The sequence below is a fragment of the Nerophis lumbriciformis genome, linkage group LG11, assembly GCF_033978685.3.
Source record: "Nerophis lumbriciformis linkage group LG11, RoL_Nlum_v2.1, whole genome shotgun sequence".
NCBI lineage: Eukaryota > Metazoa > Chordata > Actinopteri > Syngnathiformes > Syngnathidae > Nerophis > Nerophis lumbriciformis.
The window spans coordinates 48,816,529-48,838,159 of record NC_084558.2 but is presented as its reverse complement, the minus strand read 5'-3'; the positions used below and the strand labels follow the sequence as shown (position 1 = coordinate 48,838,159).

The 21,631-nt window shown below is 37.8% G+C and overlaps 1 protein-coding gene across 3 annotated transcripts in view; it reads right to left on the bottom strand.

The window, feature by feature from the left end:
* Positions 1 to 21,631, bottom strand: part of LOC133610286 (synaptic vesicle glycoprotein 2C-like) — a 143,698-nt gene that overhangs the window by 13,624 nt on the left and 108,443 nt on the right. The window contains exons 14-16 of one of the 3 annotated variants that reach the window (XR_012050724.1): positions 21,294 to 21,484; positions 4,760 to 4,862; positions 2,958 to 3,046 (exon numbers count right to left, since the gene is read on the bottom strand). Coding sequence is in view for 2 of the 3 variants with exons in the window: in XM_072914162.1 (XP_072770263.1) it covers positions 21,301 to 21,484 (184 nt within the window). In the remaining variant the exon portion in view is untranslated. Of the gene's footprint in view, positions 1 to 2,957; positions 3,047 to 4,695; positions 4,863 to 19,133; positions 21,485 to 21,631 lie in introns of those variants that run through there. The other 2 variants (XM_072914162.1, XM_072914161.1) reach the window with 2 other exon arrangements.

Sequence of the window (21,631 nt, the reverse complement as noted above, 5' to 3'; positions counted from 1 at the left end):
TGAAACATGTTGCAGGCATCAAATTCCAAATGAGCTAATATTTGCCAAAAATAACAAAGATTTTACCGGTGTGAACATGAAATATTTTGTCTTTGCAGTCTATTCAATTGAATATAAGTTGAAAAGGATTTGCAAATTATTGTATTTTGTTTTTATTTACCATTTAAACAACGTGACAACTTCACTGCTTTTGTACATTTGCTTTGCTATTGACATGCTACTGATTTCAACACCTTTAAATCTGTTAATGAAAACTACAACTAAGATGCACGTTACAATCAAACAGCATGCACATGCTCAGTAGCGTTAGGTAACTAAATTTGACTGGTACCTCATTTCCATAGCACTTGGCGATCACTCCAGCAGCACTGAGAGCGGACTCAGCCAAACTACCACTAGATAAGGTTGCAATTTTTAATGCCAACAAAGAAATTGACTCAAAAAAACGCTCCAACGTGAGTAAAGTGAGGCTCTACCTTTCCAAAAACACGCAAGCTTGATGCTAATATACATTGGCTTTTGCCATTGACATGCTGCTGATTAGCATTGGCCATTTTACATGCTAATTTCAACACCTTTAAATTTGTTAATGACAACTACAACTAAAAATTCACGTTACAATCAATAATAATTTAATATTTACAGTATTAACACTTTTTAGGGTGCAACAAAAGACAAAAAACACAGTAAATTATACACTACTGTCATCTAACGTCTTGGGACTTAAAACTGTAATTGCAATTTAATGGCATACTTGCAGAGTCTGTGATAATTGCAGTTGTCATGATAAAAGTGTGATTAAATATTTAAAAACAAGTAATATTTATTAACACAAAAGTACCAAAAAATGGGTACCGAATCAGCTCAAATGTGAGACAGGAAGATGTTCCTGTATAACTGCAAGACTGTCCTGTACTGATATGTGTCGGTGCCAAAATTGTGCCAATATTTCCATGGCAACAGAGGATAAAAGCACATGGGAAGATGGCTCTGATGCTAGTGATAGCTATAAGATGAACACTCGCTCAGAATACGCAAAGTCACACTTAATCAGTTAGTTCTCTAATAAAAATTTGAGTTTTTGCCACATTTGAGAAAAAAATCCCTCAGAGTATTTTACTATTTCTTTTTTTTTTTTTTAGTTATTTAAGTTAAATACATTAAAAATAGAATGTGAGGTTACAGTGCACTTGACCTTAAAACAATTATAATAATTTGAGTTTGTGCCAAATTTGCGGAAAATCTATCAAAGATTTATTGAGATATGGCTTTAACAATGTGCAAAGTTAAGACAAAATGATAAAAAAAATGTTTAAAAAAAAAATACTCAAGACGTGCTGTGACATCAACACATTGTTTTGTTCATGTAAATATTGTTTTGTACCATATTGTGTACACATTCTAAACTGTAATGCAGTTTTTGTTGTATTTTCATTTTTCGGCATTATTCGATATTTTGATTGATGTCAGCCATTTTGGGCCAAAGTGTTCTTCATTTTTTACTTCCTCTTATAACACAGTATCTACTGAAATGTTTAATGTATAAAACATCATTGTTTAGCAAAATGTACCATGTGTAAGTTTAATTGTACAGTTTGCTATTCACTTATTTTGAAACATTTTTTTTTCATTTTTTTTGTATGTGTTAGAATAATTGTTTCTAAATTATCACAAAAAAAAATTAAAAATACTCAAGACCTGCTGTGACATCAACACATTGTTTTGTTCATGTAAATATTGTTTTGTACCATATTATGTACACATTCTTAACTGTAATGCAGTTTTTGTTGTATTTTCATTTTTCAGCATTATTCAATATTTTGATTGATGTCAGCCATTTTGGGCCAAAGTGTTCTTTATTTTATTTTATTTTTTTACTTCCACTTATAACACAGTATCTACTGAAATGTTTAATGTATAAAACATCATTGATTAGCAAAATGTACCATGTGTAAGTTTAATTGTACAGGTTGCTATTCACTTATTTTGAAACGTTTCTTTTTCATTTTTTTTTGTATGTGTTAGAATAATTGTTTCTAAATTATCACAAAAACTTTGTATTACATTGTGTTCCTGACAAGAAGACAAAAGGCCCAAGGACTTCAAAGCGGGGAGATGACAGGATCTGCCCAATTTCCAGACGAACTCTTTTTGAAGTATTTTACGAACTCTCTTTGAACTATTTTATGGAACTCTTTTTGAACTATTTTACAAACTCTTTTTGAACTGACCTTTCCTCTGAATTGTTTACAACTTTTTCTGTGAACTTTTTGCCACTTTTGTCCTTTGGAAACAAAGGTGGCCATGTGGTCGGGGAGGGTCCAAAATAAAAGAAGGAGGCATGCAAGCTTTTGGCAGAGCATGCTGAGATACTGTACAAGAGTACAGTGTGTCCAGCGTGTCTCCTCAATTGAGTCCAAATTGAATTCTGTCTTGGTTTAATTCTTTGCCTCTTGTCTTGTTTAATAGATGTCATCAGTGTTTGAACCTGACAGTATGGTTCATGGTTTAAATTCAAATTAAAGTATACCAATGCTAAAATACTTGTCTCAAATGTTAGGTGTATGTATTAATGTCAATTTGTGAGAGAGATTATGTTTCCAGAATGAATCTAAGTACATTTACAAGAAAAAACAGCTGTATAAGATTTTGGTTTTTTTGTAATTCCTATTTTTATACATTTATGGCTCTAAAAAAAAAAAGGCAGGATATTTTGCGGAGAACTTTTAACCTAATGTCCACAATGGCTTTGTCTATGCAAAAATGCAAAAAAAAAAAAGAGTAGTGCCCAGACGTGGGAACGAATAATCACTTTCTAGCCACTTTTTCCTGGTCCACCTTATGGCCTAAAAGGTGAACGGTAGTCATCCCTATTTGTAGCAAGTGTTTCCCAGCTATAAAAATGTCTTTAGGGGTTCTATGAAAAAGCGGATTTTTATGAGGCTCGTGTCACTTACTTGACATAAAGATAGCTCGTTAGCTTCTCCCCTCGGTGATGACGTCGGAATTTCCTGGGCTTCCTGTGACAGGAAGCGGCGAGACACGCCTGCAATCACAAAAGAACTGGGAAAACAGTTTCTTCCTGAGAATTAGGAAAAAAACATGTATTTTAGAAGAAAACTGAAAGGAAAAGAAAAACATACTAGAACTAAGTGTTGGGATTTACAAAACCCAAAACTAGTGAAGTTGGCACAGTGTCCATCCGTCCATCCATTTTCTACCACTAGTCCCATTCGGGGTGTAAATGGTAAATAAAAACAGAATACATTTGCAAATCCTTTTCAACTTATATTCAATTGAATAGACTTCAAAGACAAGATATTTCATGTTCCAACTGGTAAACTTTGTTATTTTGTGCAAATATTCGCTCATTTGGAATTTGATGCCTGCAACATGTTTCAAAAAAGCTGGCACAAGTGGCAAAAAAAGACTGAGAAAGTTGAGGAATGCTCATCAAACACTTGTTTGGAACATCCCACAGGTGACCAGGCTACTTGGGAACAGGTGGGTGCCAGGATTGGGTATAAAAGCAGCTTCCATGAAATGCTCAGTCATTCACAAACAAGGGTGGTGCGAGGGTCACCACTTTGTCAACAAATGCCTGAGCAAATTGTTTAAGAACAACATTTCTCAACCAGCTATTGCAAGGAATTTAGGGATTTCACCATCTACGGTCTATAATATCATCAAAAGGTTCAGGGAATCTGGAGAAATCACTGCACGTAAGCGATGATATTACGGATCTATGATCCCTCAGGCGGTACTGCATCAAAAAGTGACATCAGTGTGTAAAGGATATCACCACATGGGCCCAGGAACACTTCAGAAAACCACTGTCAGTAACGACAGTTTGTCGCTACATCTGTAAGTGCAAGTTAAAACTCTAGTATGCAAAGCGAAAGCCATTTATCAACAACACCCAGAAATGCCGCTGGCTTCGCTGGGCCCGAGCTCATCTAAGATGGACTGATGCAAAGTGGAAAAGTGTTCTGTGGTCTGACGAGTCTACATTTCAAATTGTTTTTGGAAACTGTAGACGTTGTGTCCTCCGGACCAAAGAGGAAAAGAACCATCCGGACTGTTCTAGGCGCAAAGTGTAAAAGCCAGCATTTGTGATGGTATGGGGGTGTATTAGTACCCAAGACATGGGTAACTTACACATCTGTGAAGGCACCATTAATGCTGAAAGGTACATACAGGTTTTGGAGCAACATATGTTGCCATCCAAGCAACGTTATCATGGACGCCCCTGCTTATTTCAGCAAGACAATACCAAGCCACGTGTTACAACAGCGTGGCTTCATAGTAAAAGAGCGACTGGCCTGCCTGTAGTCCAGACCTGTCTCCCATTGAAAATGTGTGGCACATTATGAAGCCTAAAATACCACAACGGAGACCCCCGGACTGTTGAACAACTTAAGCTGTACATCAAGCAAGAATGGGAAAGAATTCCACCTGAAAAGCTTAAAATATGTGTCTCCTCAGTTCCCAAACCTTTACTGAGTGTTGTTAAAAGGAAAGGCCATGTAACACAGTGGTAAAAATGCCCCTGTGACAACTTTTTTGCAATGTGTTGCTGCCATTAAATTCTAAAAAAAAAAATGAAGTCAGTGTGAACATTAAATATCTTGTCTTTGCAGTCTATTCAATTGAATATAAGTTGAAAAGGATTCGCAAAATATTGTATTTACCATTTACACAACGTGACAACTTCACTGCTTTTGTGTTTACTCTTCTTTGTTAAAACAGTTTTTCTTACCTTTGGTGAAGATAGACCTGATCATTCAACTTTTGGTCATCAAAAACATCAGAAAAGTCAACACCACCACCTGCTGGCCAGAATGCATGCAGCCATATTTGGGCTATAGAAGGACAAAAAAGCCCCGACAGATGTTCAAATGAGACATTTTATTAACACCAGAGTGATCCATCCAAGCTTTTCTTATTAAAAATAAGTCACCCACTAGCAACACACCACACGTGTGACGTACTTCAAGCTGGCATCACACGTGTTGGCGGCCGAGGAGGAGGAGGAGGAGGGAGAAGAGCGGGGATGCAAAGAGGAAGAGGACCGATCACAGACGACAAGAGGGACTTTAGTAACAAACATGCAGGCTTGAATACAAACGGAACAGACGGGGAAATGACGTCAACGTTGCATTGGGACAGTTCACTCAAATATGTGTGCAGAAACTTCCAAGAACCAGAAAAATACAGACATTCTCTTCCAATTAAATTGGAAAAGTCTTGGGGAGGGAAAAAAAAAAGACACTTTTCACTTCTGTGCCTCCAGGATTGTTTGAGCTCTTTGAAAAAGTTGCACAGAGATTGTAATGTTTTGAGAATATTTGTTATTAACCTTTTAAGTCTTCTTTGGGACATTTTTAAGAGCCTTTGTATTTGATCTAAATGAGAACCCCACTTGTTTTGTTATTTTGCCTATCATTCACGATCCCTACGTAAGACAAAAACAAGTTGTTAGAATAATTGTTTGTAAGTTATCACAAAAAACTTTGTGTTGAAATGAGTTCCTAGCAAGAAGACAAAAGCTGTCTTTGAAACCTACCCAGACGTAAAACTCCACTGTGTAAGGGGGAAAGTCACATAAAGGGTTTCCTGTTTTCTCTCATGTATGGTAATCAACAGAAAGATATTGTTCTAACCCAAGGACTTCAAATCGGACAGATGGCAGGATCTGCCCAATTTCCAGACGAACTCTTTTTGAACTATTTTATGGAACTCTTTTTGAAGTATTTTACGGACTCTTTTTGAACTATTTTATGGAACTCTTTTTGAACTGACCTTTTCTGTGAACTTTTTTGCGACCTTTGTCCTTTGGAAACAAAGGTGGCCAGGTGGTCGGGGAGGGTCCAAAATAAAAGAAGGAGGCATGCAATCTTGCTGAGATACTGTACAAGAGTACAGTGTGTCCGGGCGTGTCTCCTCAATTGAGTCCAAATTGAATTCTGTCTCTGTTGAATTCTTTGCCTCTTGTCTTGTTTAATAGATGTCATCAGTGTTTGAACCTGACACAAGTTTTTTTCTTTTTTAAATGCGTTTTAAGTCGTAAAATACGGCAAGTATTATAAGTAACAATGTAGCTAATAGGAGGACTCTAGTGTGCTCATAAAGCCATCTAAAAAAAAATCCAACAATACTCATATATACAATACTCACTATATTGACATATTGAGCTGCTGCATCGCCTCTGAGTCGGTGAAAGTTCATTCTAGACTAGAATTCCAGAAGGAATTGCATGTGAATGCTATACAATGCAACTGGAATGCTGGAATGTCCGGGGTAAGTGGAGTGTGTGGATGTTGGAACGGTTCCGATCGGATGACAAATGTGGCATATGAAGAGGTTTGTGCATCGCCCGTTCATTTTCACGGGGTCAAAATGATTGGTAATTCTGGTAATACGGGAATTTTTTTAACACAAATAAGAATTCCTATTGTTACAAAATGCACACCCACCTAACATGCTAATTGATTGTATTGATTTATATGATATATTTTATATGTGTTATATCATGATGGTGCTGGTGTACAACCTCTTGTGCTAATAAAGATGCAATTTGTTTCCACATTTTCATTTGCACAAATATATATATATATATATATATATATATATATATATATATATATATATATATATATATATATATATATATATATATTTATATATATATATATATATATATATATATATATATTTATATATATATTTATATATATATATACACATACATATATATATATATATTAGGTCAGGAAAAAAATACGCAGGATATTTTATCCCTACAAGCCTGTTTTGCAGGTTTCCCTGCTCTACAGGGGAGCTCCAAAGCATTCACACATGGTTTTCTACACCAAAATTAAATCTATTTATTAAACTTCTTCAACTTCTTCTCCAGATTTCGACGCGCTCTACCATCCACATTTTTCATCCGATTCAAACCGTTCCAACTTCAAACTGTTCAGCCTACTAGGGAATCGCAGGCTTTCCCTTGACAAATTCCAAAAATTCCCAGATTTCCCAGAATTCCAGGTTTTCCGGGACATTTTTCCAATTCAAAATGAATTGGCCATTTTTCAAACTTCCACCGTTTCCACATTTCTCAACCGATTCAAACCATTCCACCTTCAACACATTCCACCATCCTGGAAATTCAAACTACTTTTTTTCCAAGTTCAAAAAAATTCCAGGATTTTCCAGAATTCCTAGTTTTCCAAAGCCCTATTTTACACCCATTTTTCTGGCGATGACACCTCCCACATTTTTCAACCCACTTCAACCGTTTCACCGTTCAAACATTCCTCTTAATCAGGACAAAAAACAAAGTTGTTTTTTGAACTGGAAAAATTCTCACTTTTCCCGAAATTCCAGGAATTCCGTAATACCATTTCTCAATTCAACATGTTACTACTTCAAAATTTCTCGACCGATTTGAAAAATTCCAACACCAACCATTTCAACTCATTCAGACCATTCAAGTTGTTTACCATTATCCAAAAAAAAATCCCGCTTTTCCCGAAATTCCCACATTTTTTGGGAAATTCCCATTGAAATCAATGGGACATTCTTCAAAGTTCCACAACTCCCACATTTTTCATCTGATTCAAACCGTTCCAACTTCAAATTGTTCAGCCTATTCGGGAATCGCAGGCTTTCCCTTGACAAATTCCAAAAATTCCCAGATTTCCCAGAATTCCAGGTTTTCCGGGACATTTTTCTCATTGAAAATGAATTGGCCATTTTTTAAACTTCCATCATTTCCACATTTTTTAACCAATTCAAACCATTCCACCATTCTGGAAATTCAAACTACCCTTTTTCCAAGTTAAAAAAAATTCCCAGATTTCCCAGAATTCCAGGTTTTCCGGGACATTATTTAAACTTCCACCATTTCCACATTTTTCAACCGATTCAAATCATTCCATCTTCAACACATTCCACCATTCTGGACGTTCAAACTATCCTTTTTCCAAGTTCAAAGAAATTCCAGGATTTTCCAGAATTCCTAGTTTTCCAAAGCCCTATATTCCACCCATTTTTCTGGCGATGACACCTCCCACATTTTTCAACCCATTTAAACCTTTCCACCGTCAAAACATTCCTCTTAATCAGGACAAAAAACTAAGTTGTTTTTTGAACAGGAAAAATTCCCGCTTTTCCCGAAATTCCGCAATACCATTTCTCAATTAAATATGTTACTACTTCAACATTTCTCGACCGATTTGAAAAATTCCAACACCAACCATTTCAACACATTCACCCATTCATTTCCCTCCCAAATTCCCGCTTTTTCCCAAAATTCCCACATTTTTGGGGAAATTCCCATTGAAATCAATGGGATATTCTTCAAAGTTCCACAACTCCCACATTTTTCATCTGATCCAAACCGTTCCAACTTCAAACTGTTCAGCCTATTCGGGAATCGCAGGCTTTCCCTTGACAAATTCCAAAAATTCCCAGATTTCCCAGAATTACAGGTTTTCCGGGACATTTTTCTCATTCAAAATGAATTGGCCATTTTTTAAACTTCCACCATTTCCACATTTTTCAACCGATTCAAATCATTCCATCTTCAACACATTCCACCATTCTAGACGTTCAAACTACCCTTTTTCCAAGTTCAAAGAAATTCCAGGATTTTCCAGAATTCCTAGTTTTCCTAAGCCCTATTTTCCACCCATTTTTCTGGCGATGACACCTCCCACATTTTTCAACCCATTTAAACCTTTCCACCGTCAAAACATTCCTCTTAATCAGGACAAAAAACAAAGTTGTTTTTTGAACGGGAAAAATTCCCGCTTTTCCCGAAATTCCGCAATACCATTTCTCAATTAAAAATGTTACTACTTCAACATTTCTCGACCGATTTGAAAAATTCCAACACCAACCATTTCAACACATTCACCCACTCATTTCCCCCCAAAATTCCCGCTTTTCCCAAAATTCCCACATTTTTTGGGAAATTCCCATTGAAATCAATGGGACATTCTTCAAAGTTCCACAACTCCCACATTTTTCATCCGATTCAAAGCGTTCCAACTTCAAACTGTTCAGCCTATTCGGGAATCGCAGGCTTTCCCTTGACAAATTTCAAAAATTCCCAGATTTCCCAGAATTCCAGGTTTTCCGGGCCATTTTTCTCATTAAAAATGAATTGGCCATTTTTTAAACTTCCACCATTTCCACATTTTTCAACCGATTCAAATCATTCCATCTTCAACACATTCCACCATTCTGGACGTTCAAACTACCCTTTTTCCAAGTTCAAAGAAATTCCAGGATTTTCCAGAATTCTTAGTTTTACAAAGCCCTATTTTCCACCCATTTTTCTGGTGATGACACCTCCCACATTTTTCAACCCATTTAAACCTTTCCACCGTCAAAACATTCCTCTTAATCAGGACAAAAAACAAAGTTGTTTTCTGAACAGGAAAAATTCCCGCTTTTCCCGAAATTCCGCAATACCATTTCTCAATTAAATATGTTACTACTTCAACATTTCTCGACCGATTTGAAAAATTCCAACACCAACCATTTCAACACATTCACCCATTCATTTCCCTTCCAAATTCCCGCTTTTTCCCAAAATTCCCACATTTTTTGGGAAATTCCCATTGAAATCAATGGGATATTCTTCAAAGTTCCACAACTCCCACATTTTTCATCTGATCCAAACCGTTCCAACTTCAAACTGTTCAGCCTATTCGGGAATCGCAGGCTTTCCCTTGACAAATTCCAAAAATTCCCAGATTTCCCAGAATTACAGGTTTTCCGGGACACTTTTCTCATTCAAAATGAATTGGCCATTTTTTAAACTTCCACCATTTCCACATTTTTCAACCGATTCAAATCATTCCATCTTCAACACATTCCACCATTCTAGACGTTCAAACTACCCTTTTTCCAAGTTCAAAGAAATTCCAGGATTTTCCAGAATTCCTAGTTTTCCTAAGCCCTATTTTCCACCCATTTTTCTGGCGATGACACCTCCCACATTTTTCAACCCATTTAAACCGTTCTACCGTCAAAACATTCCTCTTAATCAGGACAAAAACCGAAGTTGCTTTTTGAACAGGAAAAATTCCCCGCTTTCCCCGAAATTCCGCAATACCATTTCTCAATTAAAAATGTTACTACTTCAACATTTCTCGACCGATTTGAAAAATTCCAACACCAACCATTTTAACACATTCACCCATTCATTTCCCCCCAAAATTCCTGCTTTTCCCCAAATTCCCACATTTTTTGGGAAATTCCCATTGAAATCAATGGGATATTCTTCAAAGTTCCACAACTCCCACATTTTGCATCTGATCCAAACCGTTCCAACTTCAAACTGTTCAGCCTATTCGGGAATCACAGGCTTTCCCTTGACAAATTCCAAAAATTCCCAGATTTCCCAGAATTCCAGGTTTTCCAGGACATTTTTCTCATTCAAAATGAATTAGCCATTTTGCAAACTTCCACCATTTCCACATTTTTTAACCAATTCAAACCATTCCACCATTCTGGAAATTCAAACTACCCTTTTTCCAAGTTAAAAACAATTCCCAGATTTACCAGAATTCCAGGTTTTCCGGGACATTTTTCTCATTCAAAATGAATTGGCAATTTTTTAAACTTCCACCATTTCCACATTTTTCAACCGATTCAAATCATTCCACCATTCTGGACGTTCAAACTACCCTTTTTCCAAGTTCAAAGAAATTCCAGGATTTTCCAGAATTCCTAGTTTTCCAAAGCCCTATATTCCACCCATTTTTCTGGCGATGACACCTCCCACATTTTTCAACCCATTTAAACCTTTCCACCGTCAAAACATTCCTCTTAATCAGGACAAAAAACTAAGTTGTTTTTTGAACAGGAAAAATTCCCGCTTTTCCCGAAATTCCGCAATACCATTTCTCAATTAAATATGTTACTACTTCAACATTTCTCGACCGATTTGAAAAATTCCAACACCAACCATTTCAACACATTCACCCATTCATTTCCCTCCCAAATTCCCGCTTTTTCCCAAAATTCCCACATTTTTGGGGAAATTCCCATTGAAATCAATGGGATATTCTTCAAAGTTCCACAACTCCCACATTTTTCATCTGATCCAAACCGTTCCAACTTCAAACTGTTCAGCCTATTCGGGAATCGCAGGCTTTCCCTTGACAAATTCCAAAAATTCCCAGATTTCCCAGAATTACAGGTTTTCCGGGACATTTTTCTCATTCAAAATGAATTGGCCATTTTTTAAACTTCCACCATTTCCACATTTTTCAACCGATTCAAATCATTCCATCTTCAACACATTCCACCATTCTAGACGTTCAAACTACCCTTTTTCCAAGTTCAAAGAAATTCCAGGATTTTCCAGAATTCCTAGTTTTCCTAAGCCCTATTTTCCACCCATTTTTCTGGCGATGACACCTCCCACATTTTTCAACCCATTTAAACCTTTCCACCGTCAAAACATTCCTCTTAATCAGGACAAAAAACAAAGTTGTTTTTTGAACGGGAAAAATTCCCGCTTTTCCCGAAATTCCGCAATACCATTTCTCAATTAAAAATGTTACTACTTCAACATTTCTCGACCGATTTGAAAAATTCCAACACCAACCATTTCAACACATTCACCCACTCATTTCCCCCCAAAATTCCCGCTTTTCCCAAAATTCCCACATTTTTTGGGAAATTCCCATTGAAATCAATGGGACATTCTTCAAAGTTCCACAACTCCCACATTTTTCATCCGATTCAAAGCGTTCCAACTTCAAACTGTTCAGCCTATTCGGGAATCGCAGGCTTTCCCTTGACAAATTTCAAAAATTCCCAGATTTCCCAGAATTCCAGGTTTTCCGGGCCATTTTTCTCATTAAAAATGAATTGGCCATTTTTTAAACTTCCACCATTTCCACATTTTTCAACCGATTCAAATCATTCCATCTTCAACACATTCCACCATTCTGGACGTTCAAACTACCCTTTTTCCAAGTTCAAAGAAATTCCAGGATTTTCCAGAATTCTTAGTTTTACAAAGCCCTATTTTCCACCCATTTTTCTGGTGATGACACCTCCCACATTTTTCAACCCATTTAAACCTTTCCACCGTCAAAACATTCCTCTTAATCAGGACAAAAAACAAAGTTGTTTTCTGAACAGGAAAAATTCCCGCTTTTCCCGAAATTCCGCAATACCATTTCTCAATTAAATATGTTACTACTTCAACATTTCTCGACCGATTTGAAAAATTCCAACACCAACCATTTCAACACATTCACCCATTCATTTCCCTTCCAAATTCCCGCTTTTTCCCAAAATTCCCACATTTTTTGGGAAATTCCCATTGAAATCAATGGGATATTCTTCAAAGTTCCACAACTCCCACATTTTTCATCTGATCCAAACCGTTCCAACTTCAAACTGTTCAGCCTATTCGGGAATCGCAGGCTTTCCCTTGACAAATTCCAAAAATTCCCAGATTTCCCAGAATTACAGGTTTTCCGGGACACTTTTCTCATTCAAAATGAATTGGCCATTTTTTAAACTTCCACCATTTCCACATTTTTCAACCGATTCAAATCATTCCATCTTCAACACATTCCACCATTCTAGACGTTCAAACTACCCTTTTTCCAAGTTCAAAGAAATTCCAGGATTTTCCAGAATTCCTAGTTTTCCTAAGCCCTATTTTCCACCCATTTTTCTGGCGATGACACCTCCCACATTTTTCAACCCATTTAAACCGTTCTACCGTCAAAACATTCCTCTTAATCAGGACAAAAACCGAAGTTGCTTTTTGAACAGGAAAAATTCCCCGCTTTCCCCGAAATTCCGCAATACCATTTCTCAATTAAAAATGTTACTACTTCAACATTTCTCGACCGATTTGAAAAATTCCAACACCAACCATTTTAACACATTCACCCATTCATTTCCCCCCAAAATTCCTGCTTTTCCCCAAATTCCCACATTTTTTGGGAAATTCCCATTGAAATCAATGGGATATTCTTCAAAGTTCCACAACTCCCACATTTTGCATCTGATCCAAACCGTTCCAACTTCAAACTGTTCAGCCTATTCGGGAATCACAGGCTTTCCCTTGACAAATTCCAAAAATTCCCAGATTTCCCAGAATTCCAGGTTTTCCAGGACATTTTTCTCATTCAAAATGAATTAGCCATTTTGCAAACTTCCACCATTTCCACATTTTTTAACCAATTCAAACCATTCCACCATTCTGGAAATTCAAACTACCCTTTTTCCAAGTTAAAAACAATTCCCAGATTTACCAGAATTCCAGGTTTTCCGGGACATTTTTCTCATTCAAAATGAATTGGCCATTTTTTAAACTTCCACCATTTCCACATTTTTCAACCGATTCAAATCATTCCACCACTCTGGACGTTCAAACTACCCTTTTTCCAAGTTCAAAGAAATTCCAGGATTTTCCAGAATTCCTAGTTTTCCAAAGCCCTATATTCCACCCATTTTTCTGGCGATGACACCTCCCACATTTTTCAACCCTTTCCACCGTCAAAACATTCCTCTTAATCAGGACAAAAAACAAAGTTGTTTTTTGAACGGGAAAAATTCCCGCTTTTCCCGAAATTCCGCAATACCATTTCTCAATTAAAAATGTTACTACTTCAACATTTCTCGACCGATTTGAAAAATTCCAACACCAACCATTTCAACACATTCACCCATTCATTTCCCCAAAAAATTCCAGCTTTTCCCAAAATTCCCACATTTTTTGGGAAATTCCCATTGAAATCAATGGGACATTCTTCAAAGTTCCACAACTCCCACATTTTTCATCTGATCCAAACTGTTCCAACTTCAAAATATTCAGCCTGTTTGGGAATTTTGTGCTCTACTTCAACAATTCTAAAAAAAAATTCCAGGATTTCAGTTCAACTTCAGCATTGGAGCATTCACACGCACTTCCTTCAGGAATTGCCTCATCTAGTTTACGATTTAGAATGCATAAAAAAAGAGTTCTTGTCTTACAGAGGGATTTTCAATGATAGGCAAAATAAAACAAGAGTGCAGTTCCTCTTTTAGTTTAATTTTTCTACACGCCAGTCGGGGTGCAATTGTCAACGCTAAATTTGCATGTGGATACAAAAATGACTCCCAAACAAATCGAATCGGTTCTCATTATCCACGTCACATCTCTATAATACTGTTATTGAAGTTGAAACGAACACCAAATTTTGATTGAAATTGGAGGAAAAGACGAACAATTTGTATAATTTAGAACAAAATGCCCAGAGGTGATGTTCCACTTTAAGAAGTTCCACCGTACTTTCTAGTCAAACGTGTGTCTTACTACCGTCACGGCAATGTGGGTGAACTGGCCCTTTAAAAATGGCTTCTCATCTTATCAGAATGCAGACATGAGCAGAGGCGACAAAGTAAGCACAGCTCCCAGCCAAGTCTGGGAGGAGACGGGAGAGAGAGAGACACCACATTAGAGAGCTTTTTTTTTTTTCTCAGCGTGACGAGACAATAAGACGAAGAAAGAGACACAATCTGGGAACTGCGGTGAGACAGAGGAAGAGCGTCTTTCAACACAACACAGACACGAGGGGGAAGCGGTAAAGAGCAGAAAATGTAAACTTTTTTTTTCACTCCACTGCTGAATTGTCAATATTTCGTACTATCTTTTTTTTATTTTTTAAAGTCTCAATATATGGCCTTGTTATTCTTGCAAAAGGGTTTAAAGGTCACGTTGGAATGTCGATGGCAGAGGTGTTTTCATACATGGACGCTACAGAGTGGTCGCGCAAGGGATTTAGTAGGAAACATTCTTCGATGAGCTTCAAGAAGTAGTCACAGGTGTGTTTGAAGCTCATGGAGAGAATGCCAAGAGTGTGCAAAGCAGTAATCGGAGCAAAGGGTGGCTATTTTGAAGAAACGAGAATACAAAATTATTAATTATTTCACCTTTTTTTCTTAAGTACATAACTCCACATGTGTTCATTCATAGTTTTTGATGTGATGATTTACAATATAAATAAAGAAAACATATTGAAATGACCGTTACAACTTCAAACTGTTCAGCCTATTCGGGAATCGCAGGCTTTCCCTTGACAAATTCCAAAAATTCCCAGATTTCCCAGAATTCCAGGTTTTCCGGGACATTTTTCTCATTCAAAATGAATTGGCCAATTTTCAAACTTCCACCGTTTCCACATTTTTCAACCGATTCAAACCATTCCACCTTTAACACCTTCCACCATCCTGGAAATTGAAACTACTTTTTTTTCCAAGTTCAAAATAATTCCAGGATTTTCCAGAATTCCTAGTTTTCCAAAGCTCTATTTCCACCCTTTTTTCTGGAGACGACACCTCCCAAATTTTTCAACCCATTTAAATCGTTCCACCGTCAAAACATTCCTCTTAATCAGGACAAAAAAAGAAGTTGTTTTTTGACCTGGAAAAATTCCCACTTTTCCCGAAATTCCAGGAATTCCATAATAAATTACTAATTCAACATTTCTCGACCGATTTGAAAAATTCCAACACCAACCATTTCAACTCATTCAGACCATTGAAGTTGTTTACCATTTTCCAAAAAATTCCCGCTTTTCCCGAAATTCCCAAATCTTTGGGAAATTCCCATTGAAATCAATGAGACATTCATCAAAGTTCCACAACTCCCACATTTTTCATCTGATTCAAACTGTTCCAGCTTCAAACTGTTCAGCCTATTCAGGAATCGCAGGCTTTCTCTTGACAAATTCCAAAAATTCCCAGATTTCCCAGAATTCCAGGTTTTCCGGGACATTTTCCTCATTCAAAATGAATTGGCCATTTTTCAAACTTCCACCGTTTCCACAATTTTCAACCGTTTCAAACCATTCCACCTTCAACACATTCCACCATCCAGGAAATTCAAACTACTTTTTTTTCCAAGTTCAAAAAAATTCCAGGATTTTCCAGATTTCCTAGTTTTCCAAAGCCCTATTTCCACCCTTTTTTCTGGCGACGACACCTCCCACATTTTTCAACCCATTTAAACCGTTCTACCGTCAAAACATTCCTCTTAATCAGGACAAAAAAAGAAGTTGTTTTTTGACCTGGAAAAATTCCCACTTTTCCCGAAATTCCAGGAATTCCATAATAAATTACTAATTCAACATTTCTCGACCGATTTTAAAAATTCCAACACCAACCATTTCAACTCATTCAGACCATTCAAGTTGTTTACCATTTTCCAAAAAATTCCCGCTTTTCCCGAAATTCCCAAATCTTTGGGAAATTCTCATTGAAATCAATGAGACATTCATCAAAGTTCCACAACTCCCACATTTTTCATCTGATTCAAACTGTTCCAACTTCAAACTGTTCAGCCTATTCGGGAATCGCAGGCTTTCCCTTGACAAATTCCAATAATTCCCAGAATTCAAGAATTCCTGGGACATTTTTCTCATTCAAAATGAATTGGCCAATTTTCAAACTTCCACCGTTTCCACATTTTTCAACCGATTCAAACCATTCCACCTTCAACACCTTCCACCATCCTGGAAATTCAAACTACTTTTTTTTCCAAGTTCAAAATAATTCCAGGATTTTCCAGAATTCCTAGTTTTCCAAAGCCCTATTTCCACCCTTTTTTCTGGCGGCGACACCTCCCACATTTTTCAACCCATTTAAATCGTTCCACCGTCAAAACATTCCTCTTAATCAGAACAAAAAACAAAGTTGTTTTTTGACCTGGAAAAATTCCTGCTTTTCCCGAAATTCCATAATAAATGACTAATTCAACATTTCTCGACCGATTTGAAAAATTCCAACACCAACCATTTCAACTCATTCAGACCATTCAAGTTGTTTACCATTTTCCCAAAAATTCCCGCTTTTCCCGAAATTCCCAAATTTTGGGGAAATTCCCATTGAAACCAATGCGACATTCATCAAAGTTCCACAACTCCCACATTTTTCATCTGATTCAAACCGTTCCAACTTCAAACTGTTCAGCCTATTCGGGAATCGCAGGCTTTCCCTTGACAAATTCCAAAAATTCCCAGAATTCCAGGTTTTCCGGGACATTTTTCTCATTCAAAATGACTTGGCCATTTTTCAAACTTCCACCGTTTCCACATTTTTTAACCGATTCAAACCATTCCACCTTCAACACCTTCCACCATCCTGGAAATTCAAACTACTTTTTTCTCCAAGTTCAAAAAAATTCCAGGATTTTCCAGATTTCCTAGTTTTCCAAAGACCAGCCTTTTTTCTGGCGACGACACCTCCCACATTTTTCAACCCATTTAAACCGTTCTACCGTCAAAACATTCCTCTTAATCAGAACAAAAAAAGAAGTTGTTTTTTGACCTGGAAAAATTCCCACTTTTCCCGAAATTCCAGGAATTCCATAATAAATTACTAATTCAACATTTCTCCACCGATTTTAAAAATTCCAACACCAACCATTTCAACTCATTCAGACCATTCAAGTTGTTTACCATTTTCCAAAAAATTCCCGCTTTTCCCGAAATTCCCAAATCTTTGGGAAATTCCCATTGAAATCAATGAGACATTCATCAAAGTTCCACAACTCCCACATTTTTCATCTGATTCAAACTGTTCAGCCTATTCGGGAATCGCAGGCTTTCCCTTGACAAATTCCAAAAATTCCCAGAATTCCAGGTTTTCCGGGACATATTTCTTATTCAAAATGACTTGGCCATTTTTCAAACTTCCACCGTTTCCACATTTTTCAACCGATTCAAACCATTCCACCTTCAACACCTTCCACCATCCTGGAAAGTCAAACTACTTTTTTTTCCAAGTTCAAAATAATTCCAGGATTTTCCAGAATTCCTAGTTTTCCAAAGCTCTATTTCCACCCTTTTTTCTGGAGACGACACCTCCCACATTTTTCAACCCATTTAAACCGTTCCACCGTCAAAACATTCCTCTTAATCAGGACAAAAAAACGAAGTTGTTTTTTGACCTGGAAAAATTCCCGCTTTTCCCGAAATTCCAGGAATTCCATAATAAATTACTAATTCAACATTTCGATTTGAAAAATTCCAACACCAACCATTTCAACTCATTCAGACCATTCAAGTTGTTTACCATTTTCCAAAAAATTCCCGCTTTTCCCGAAATTCCCAAATTTTTGGGAAATTCCCATTGAAATGGGACATTCATCAAAGTTCCACAACTCCCACATTTTTCATCTGATTCAAACTGTTCAGCCTATTCGGGAATCGCAGGCTTTCCCTTGACAAATTCCAAAAATTCCCAGAATTCCAGGTTTTCCGGGACATTTTTCCCATTCAAAATGAAGTGAGAATGAGAAGGTGTGTCCAAACTTTTGGCCTCTACTGTACGTCATACTTGCCAACCCTCTTGATTTTCCCGGGAGAGTCCCGAATTTCAGTGCCCCTCCCGAAAATATCCCGGGGCAACCATTCTCCCGAATTTCTCCCGATTTCCACCCGGACAACAATATTGGGGGCGTGCCTTTAGCGTCCTCTCTCACCTGAAAAGGAGACTATTATATATGTCTCCGTTATCCACAGATTTATCTATAATAAGCCATAAAGTAGGCAGGCACGGAGCTATTTCTCAGTGTGTGTTTATTCCAGCCGGCACGTTAATACACTGACACACAACATCCGGATTCCCATCATGCATTGCTTCAAAACTACGGCAAGTAGTAATGTCCAAAAACATAACAGAGACAAAGCGGAAGAATGAAGAAGAGACATGGCGACGACGAGTAAGAAGAAGAAGTACGTTTGCAAGTTCCAAAATGATTGGAGAAAATAATTTCAGTTCATCCAGGACAGCTCGAGGGGGTATGCTGCCTGCACATTTTGTAGATCGGACTTTTATTTGTGTGTATATGTGTAAATAAATGAACACTGAAATTCAAGTATTACTTTTATATATATATATATATATAAATAATGAAATAAATATATATATATAGCTAGAATTCACTGAATGTAAAGTATTTATTTATATATATATATATATATATATATATATATATATATATATATATATATAAGAAATACTTGAATTTCAGTGAATTCTAGCTATAAATATCTCCTCCCCCTTAACCCCGCCCCCGGCCCCGCCCACCTCAACCCCCCGCCCTCATCTCCCGAATTCGGAGGTCTCAAGGTTGGCAAGTATGCTGTACGTCCAAATGCCAAATATCGGCACTATCCTGGCCGATAACCGGTCGATCTCTACTGTTAACCTTATTTTTGGCTTTTTTGCATGAAATCCTACTAAATTCCCATGACAACAAGGCTGCACAAATAAATAAATACACACGCCGACAAAGCAAAAAAACAAACAATGTATCGCCAAATCTATTTCTTTCTATACAGAAAAAGTGCTTGTTTTTTTGTATACAAAGAAAAAATGGGTTTTCCCTGGAGATACTGTACATGCTTTCCATTGGACGAGCGCGTAAACACGTAGAAATAAATAGACTTGTCACAGTATTTGGCGCGTGCAAAGTACAGGAAGTGAGGCTTCCGCCGACGCTCGCTTGCTTAAGAGGAAATCCCTCCGTCGAAGGTATAGCTACAGCTCGGTGTCGGCTTGAAAAACGTTGTTAAAAAGCAGCTTTGAGTGTGACGCGGCCATCATTAACGCGAGCTTGTTTTAAAACCCCACATCAGAAAAGGGCTGCCGCTTCAATGTGTAAAAACTAGAGATGTCCGATAATGGCTTTTTGCCGATATCCCGATATTGTCCAACTTTTAATTACCGATACCGATATAAACCGATACCAATATAAACAGTCGTGGAATTAACACATTATTATGCCTCATTTTGTCGTGATGCCCCGCTGGATGCATGAAACAATGTAACAAGGTTTTCCAAAATAAATCAACTCAAGTTATGGAAAAAAAATGCCAACATGGCACTGCCATATTTATTATTGAAGTCACAAAGTGCATTATTTTTTTTAACATGCCTCAAAACAGCAACTTGGAATTTGGGACATGCTCTCCCTGAGAGAGCATGAGGAGGTTGAGGTGGGCGGGGTTGAGGTGGGGGGATAGGGGACAGCGGAGGGCGTATATTGTAGCGTCCCGCAAGAGTGTTAGAATAATTGTTTCTAAATTATCATAAAAAACTTTGTGTTACATTGAGTTCTGTCAAGTAAGAAGATAAAAGCTGTCTTTGAAAACTCCCAAGAAGAAGGCTCGTAAAACTCCACTGTGTAAGGGGGAAAGCCACATGAAGGGGTTTCTGTTTTCTCTCATGTATGGTAATCAACAGAAAGATATTGTTCTAACCCAAGGACTTCAAAACGGACAAATGGCAGGATCTGCCCAATTTCCAGACGAACTCTTTTTGAAGTATTTTATGGACCTCTTTTTGAAGTATTTTACAAACAATTTTATGGAACTCTTTTTGAACTGACCTTTTCTGTGAACTTTTTGCGACCTTTGTCCTTTGGAAACAGCCGTGGCCATGTGGTCGGGGAGGGTCCAAAATAAAAGAAGGAGGCATACAATCTTTTGGCAGAGCGCGCTGGAGATTGTAGAAGGATACAATGTCCGGGCGACTCTCCTCAATATTTGAGTCCAAATTGAATTCTGTCTCTGTTCAATTCTTTGCCTCTTGTCTTGTTTAATAGATGTCATCAGTGTTTGAACCTGACAAAGGGGTTCTGGGTATTTGTTCTGTTGTGTTTATGTTGTGTTACGGTGCGGATGTTCTCCCGAAATGTGTTTGTCATTCTTGTTTGGTGTAGCGCATATTTGTAACAGTGTTAAACTTGTTTATACGGCCACCCTCAGTGTGACCTGTATGGCTGTTGACCAAGTATGCCTTGCATTCACTTGTGTGTGTGAAAAGCCGTAGATATTATGTGATTGGGCCAGCACGCAAAGGCAGTGGCTTTAAGGTTTATTGGCACTCTGTACTTCTCCCTACGTCCGTGTACCACGCCGTACAGCGGCGTTTTTAAAAAGTCATAAATTTTACTTTTTGAAACCGATACCGATCATTTCTGATATTACATTTTAAAGCATTTATCGGCCGAAAATATCGTCTGTTTGATATTATCGGACATCTCTAGTGAAAACACTTTTTTATCCAACAATGTAACGCGGCACAGAAGCGGAACGAAAGGATGCGAGGCAACTTTGAAGGGAACAGGGAGACCTAACCCAAATGAATCGCCGTTTCCTTCAAACCATGTGAAGTTGCAACCTTTTTCTGAACAAGGAGGGTGCGGCGAAGGCGGCGGTCAGGTAAAGTCGTTTGCGCGGGCCTGGTGAACGACGCACTCAGCTTTCACATGAGGACGTTGGCCCGGGTGTCCGGCAGCCGCAGGCCCACCAGGCCGCCGCCCACCAACACGCACGACGCCAGCAGGATGGGGATGGCCTTCGTGATGCCCACCAGCGAGCCAAAGATCAGGTTGCCCAGGACGGCCGACAGCTTGCACATGGCGTTGCAGAAGCCGAAGCCGGTGCCTCTACAAAAGGAGAAACATTTCATTATTTTGGACAACTGCTCCAGTTATTAGATGGAGAGAGGTTCAAAATATTAGGAACAGCTCAATACTGTTTAGATAGGGAAAACACTAACCTTATGCTGTATTTCACTTTGAAAGGGAGTGATA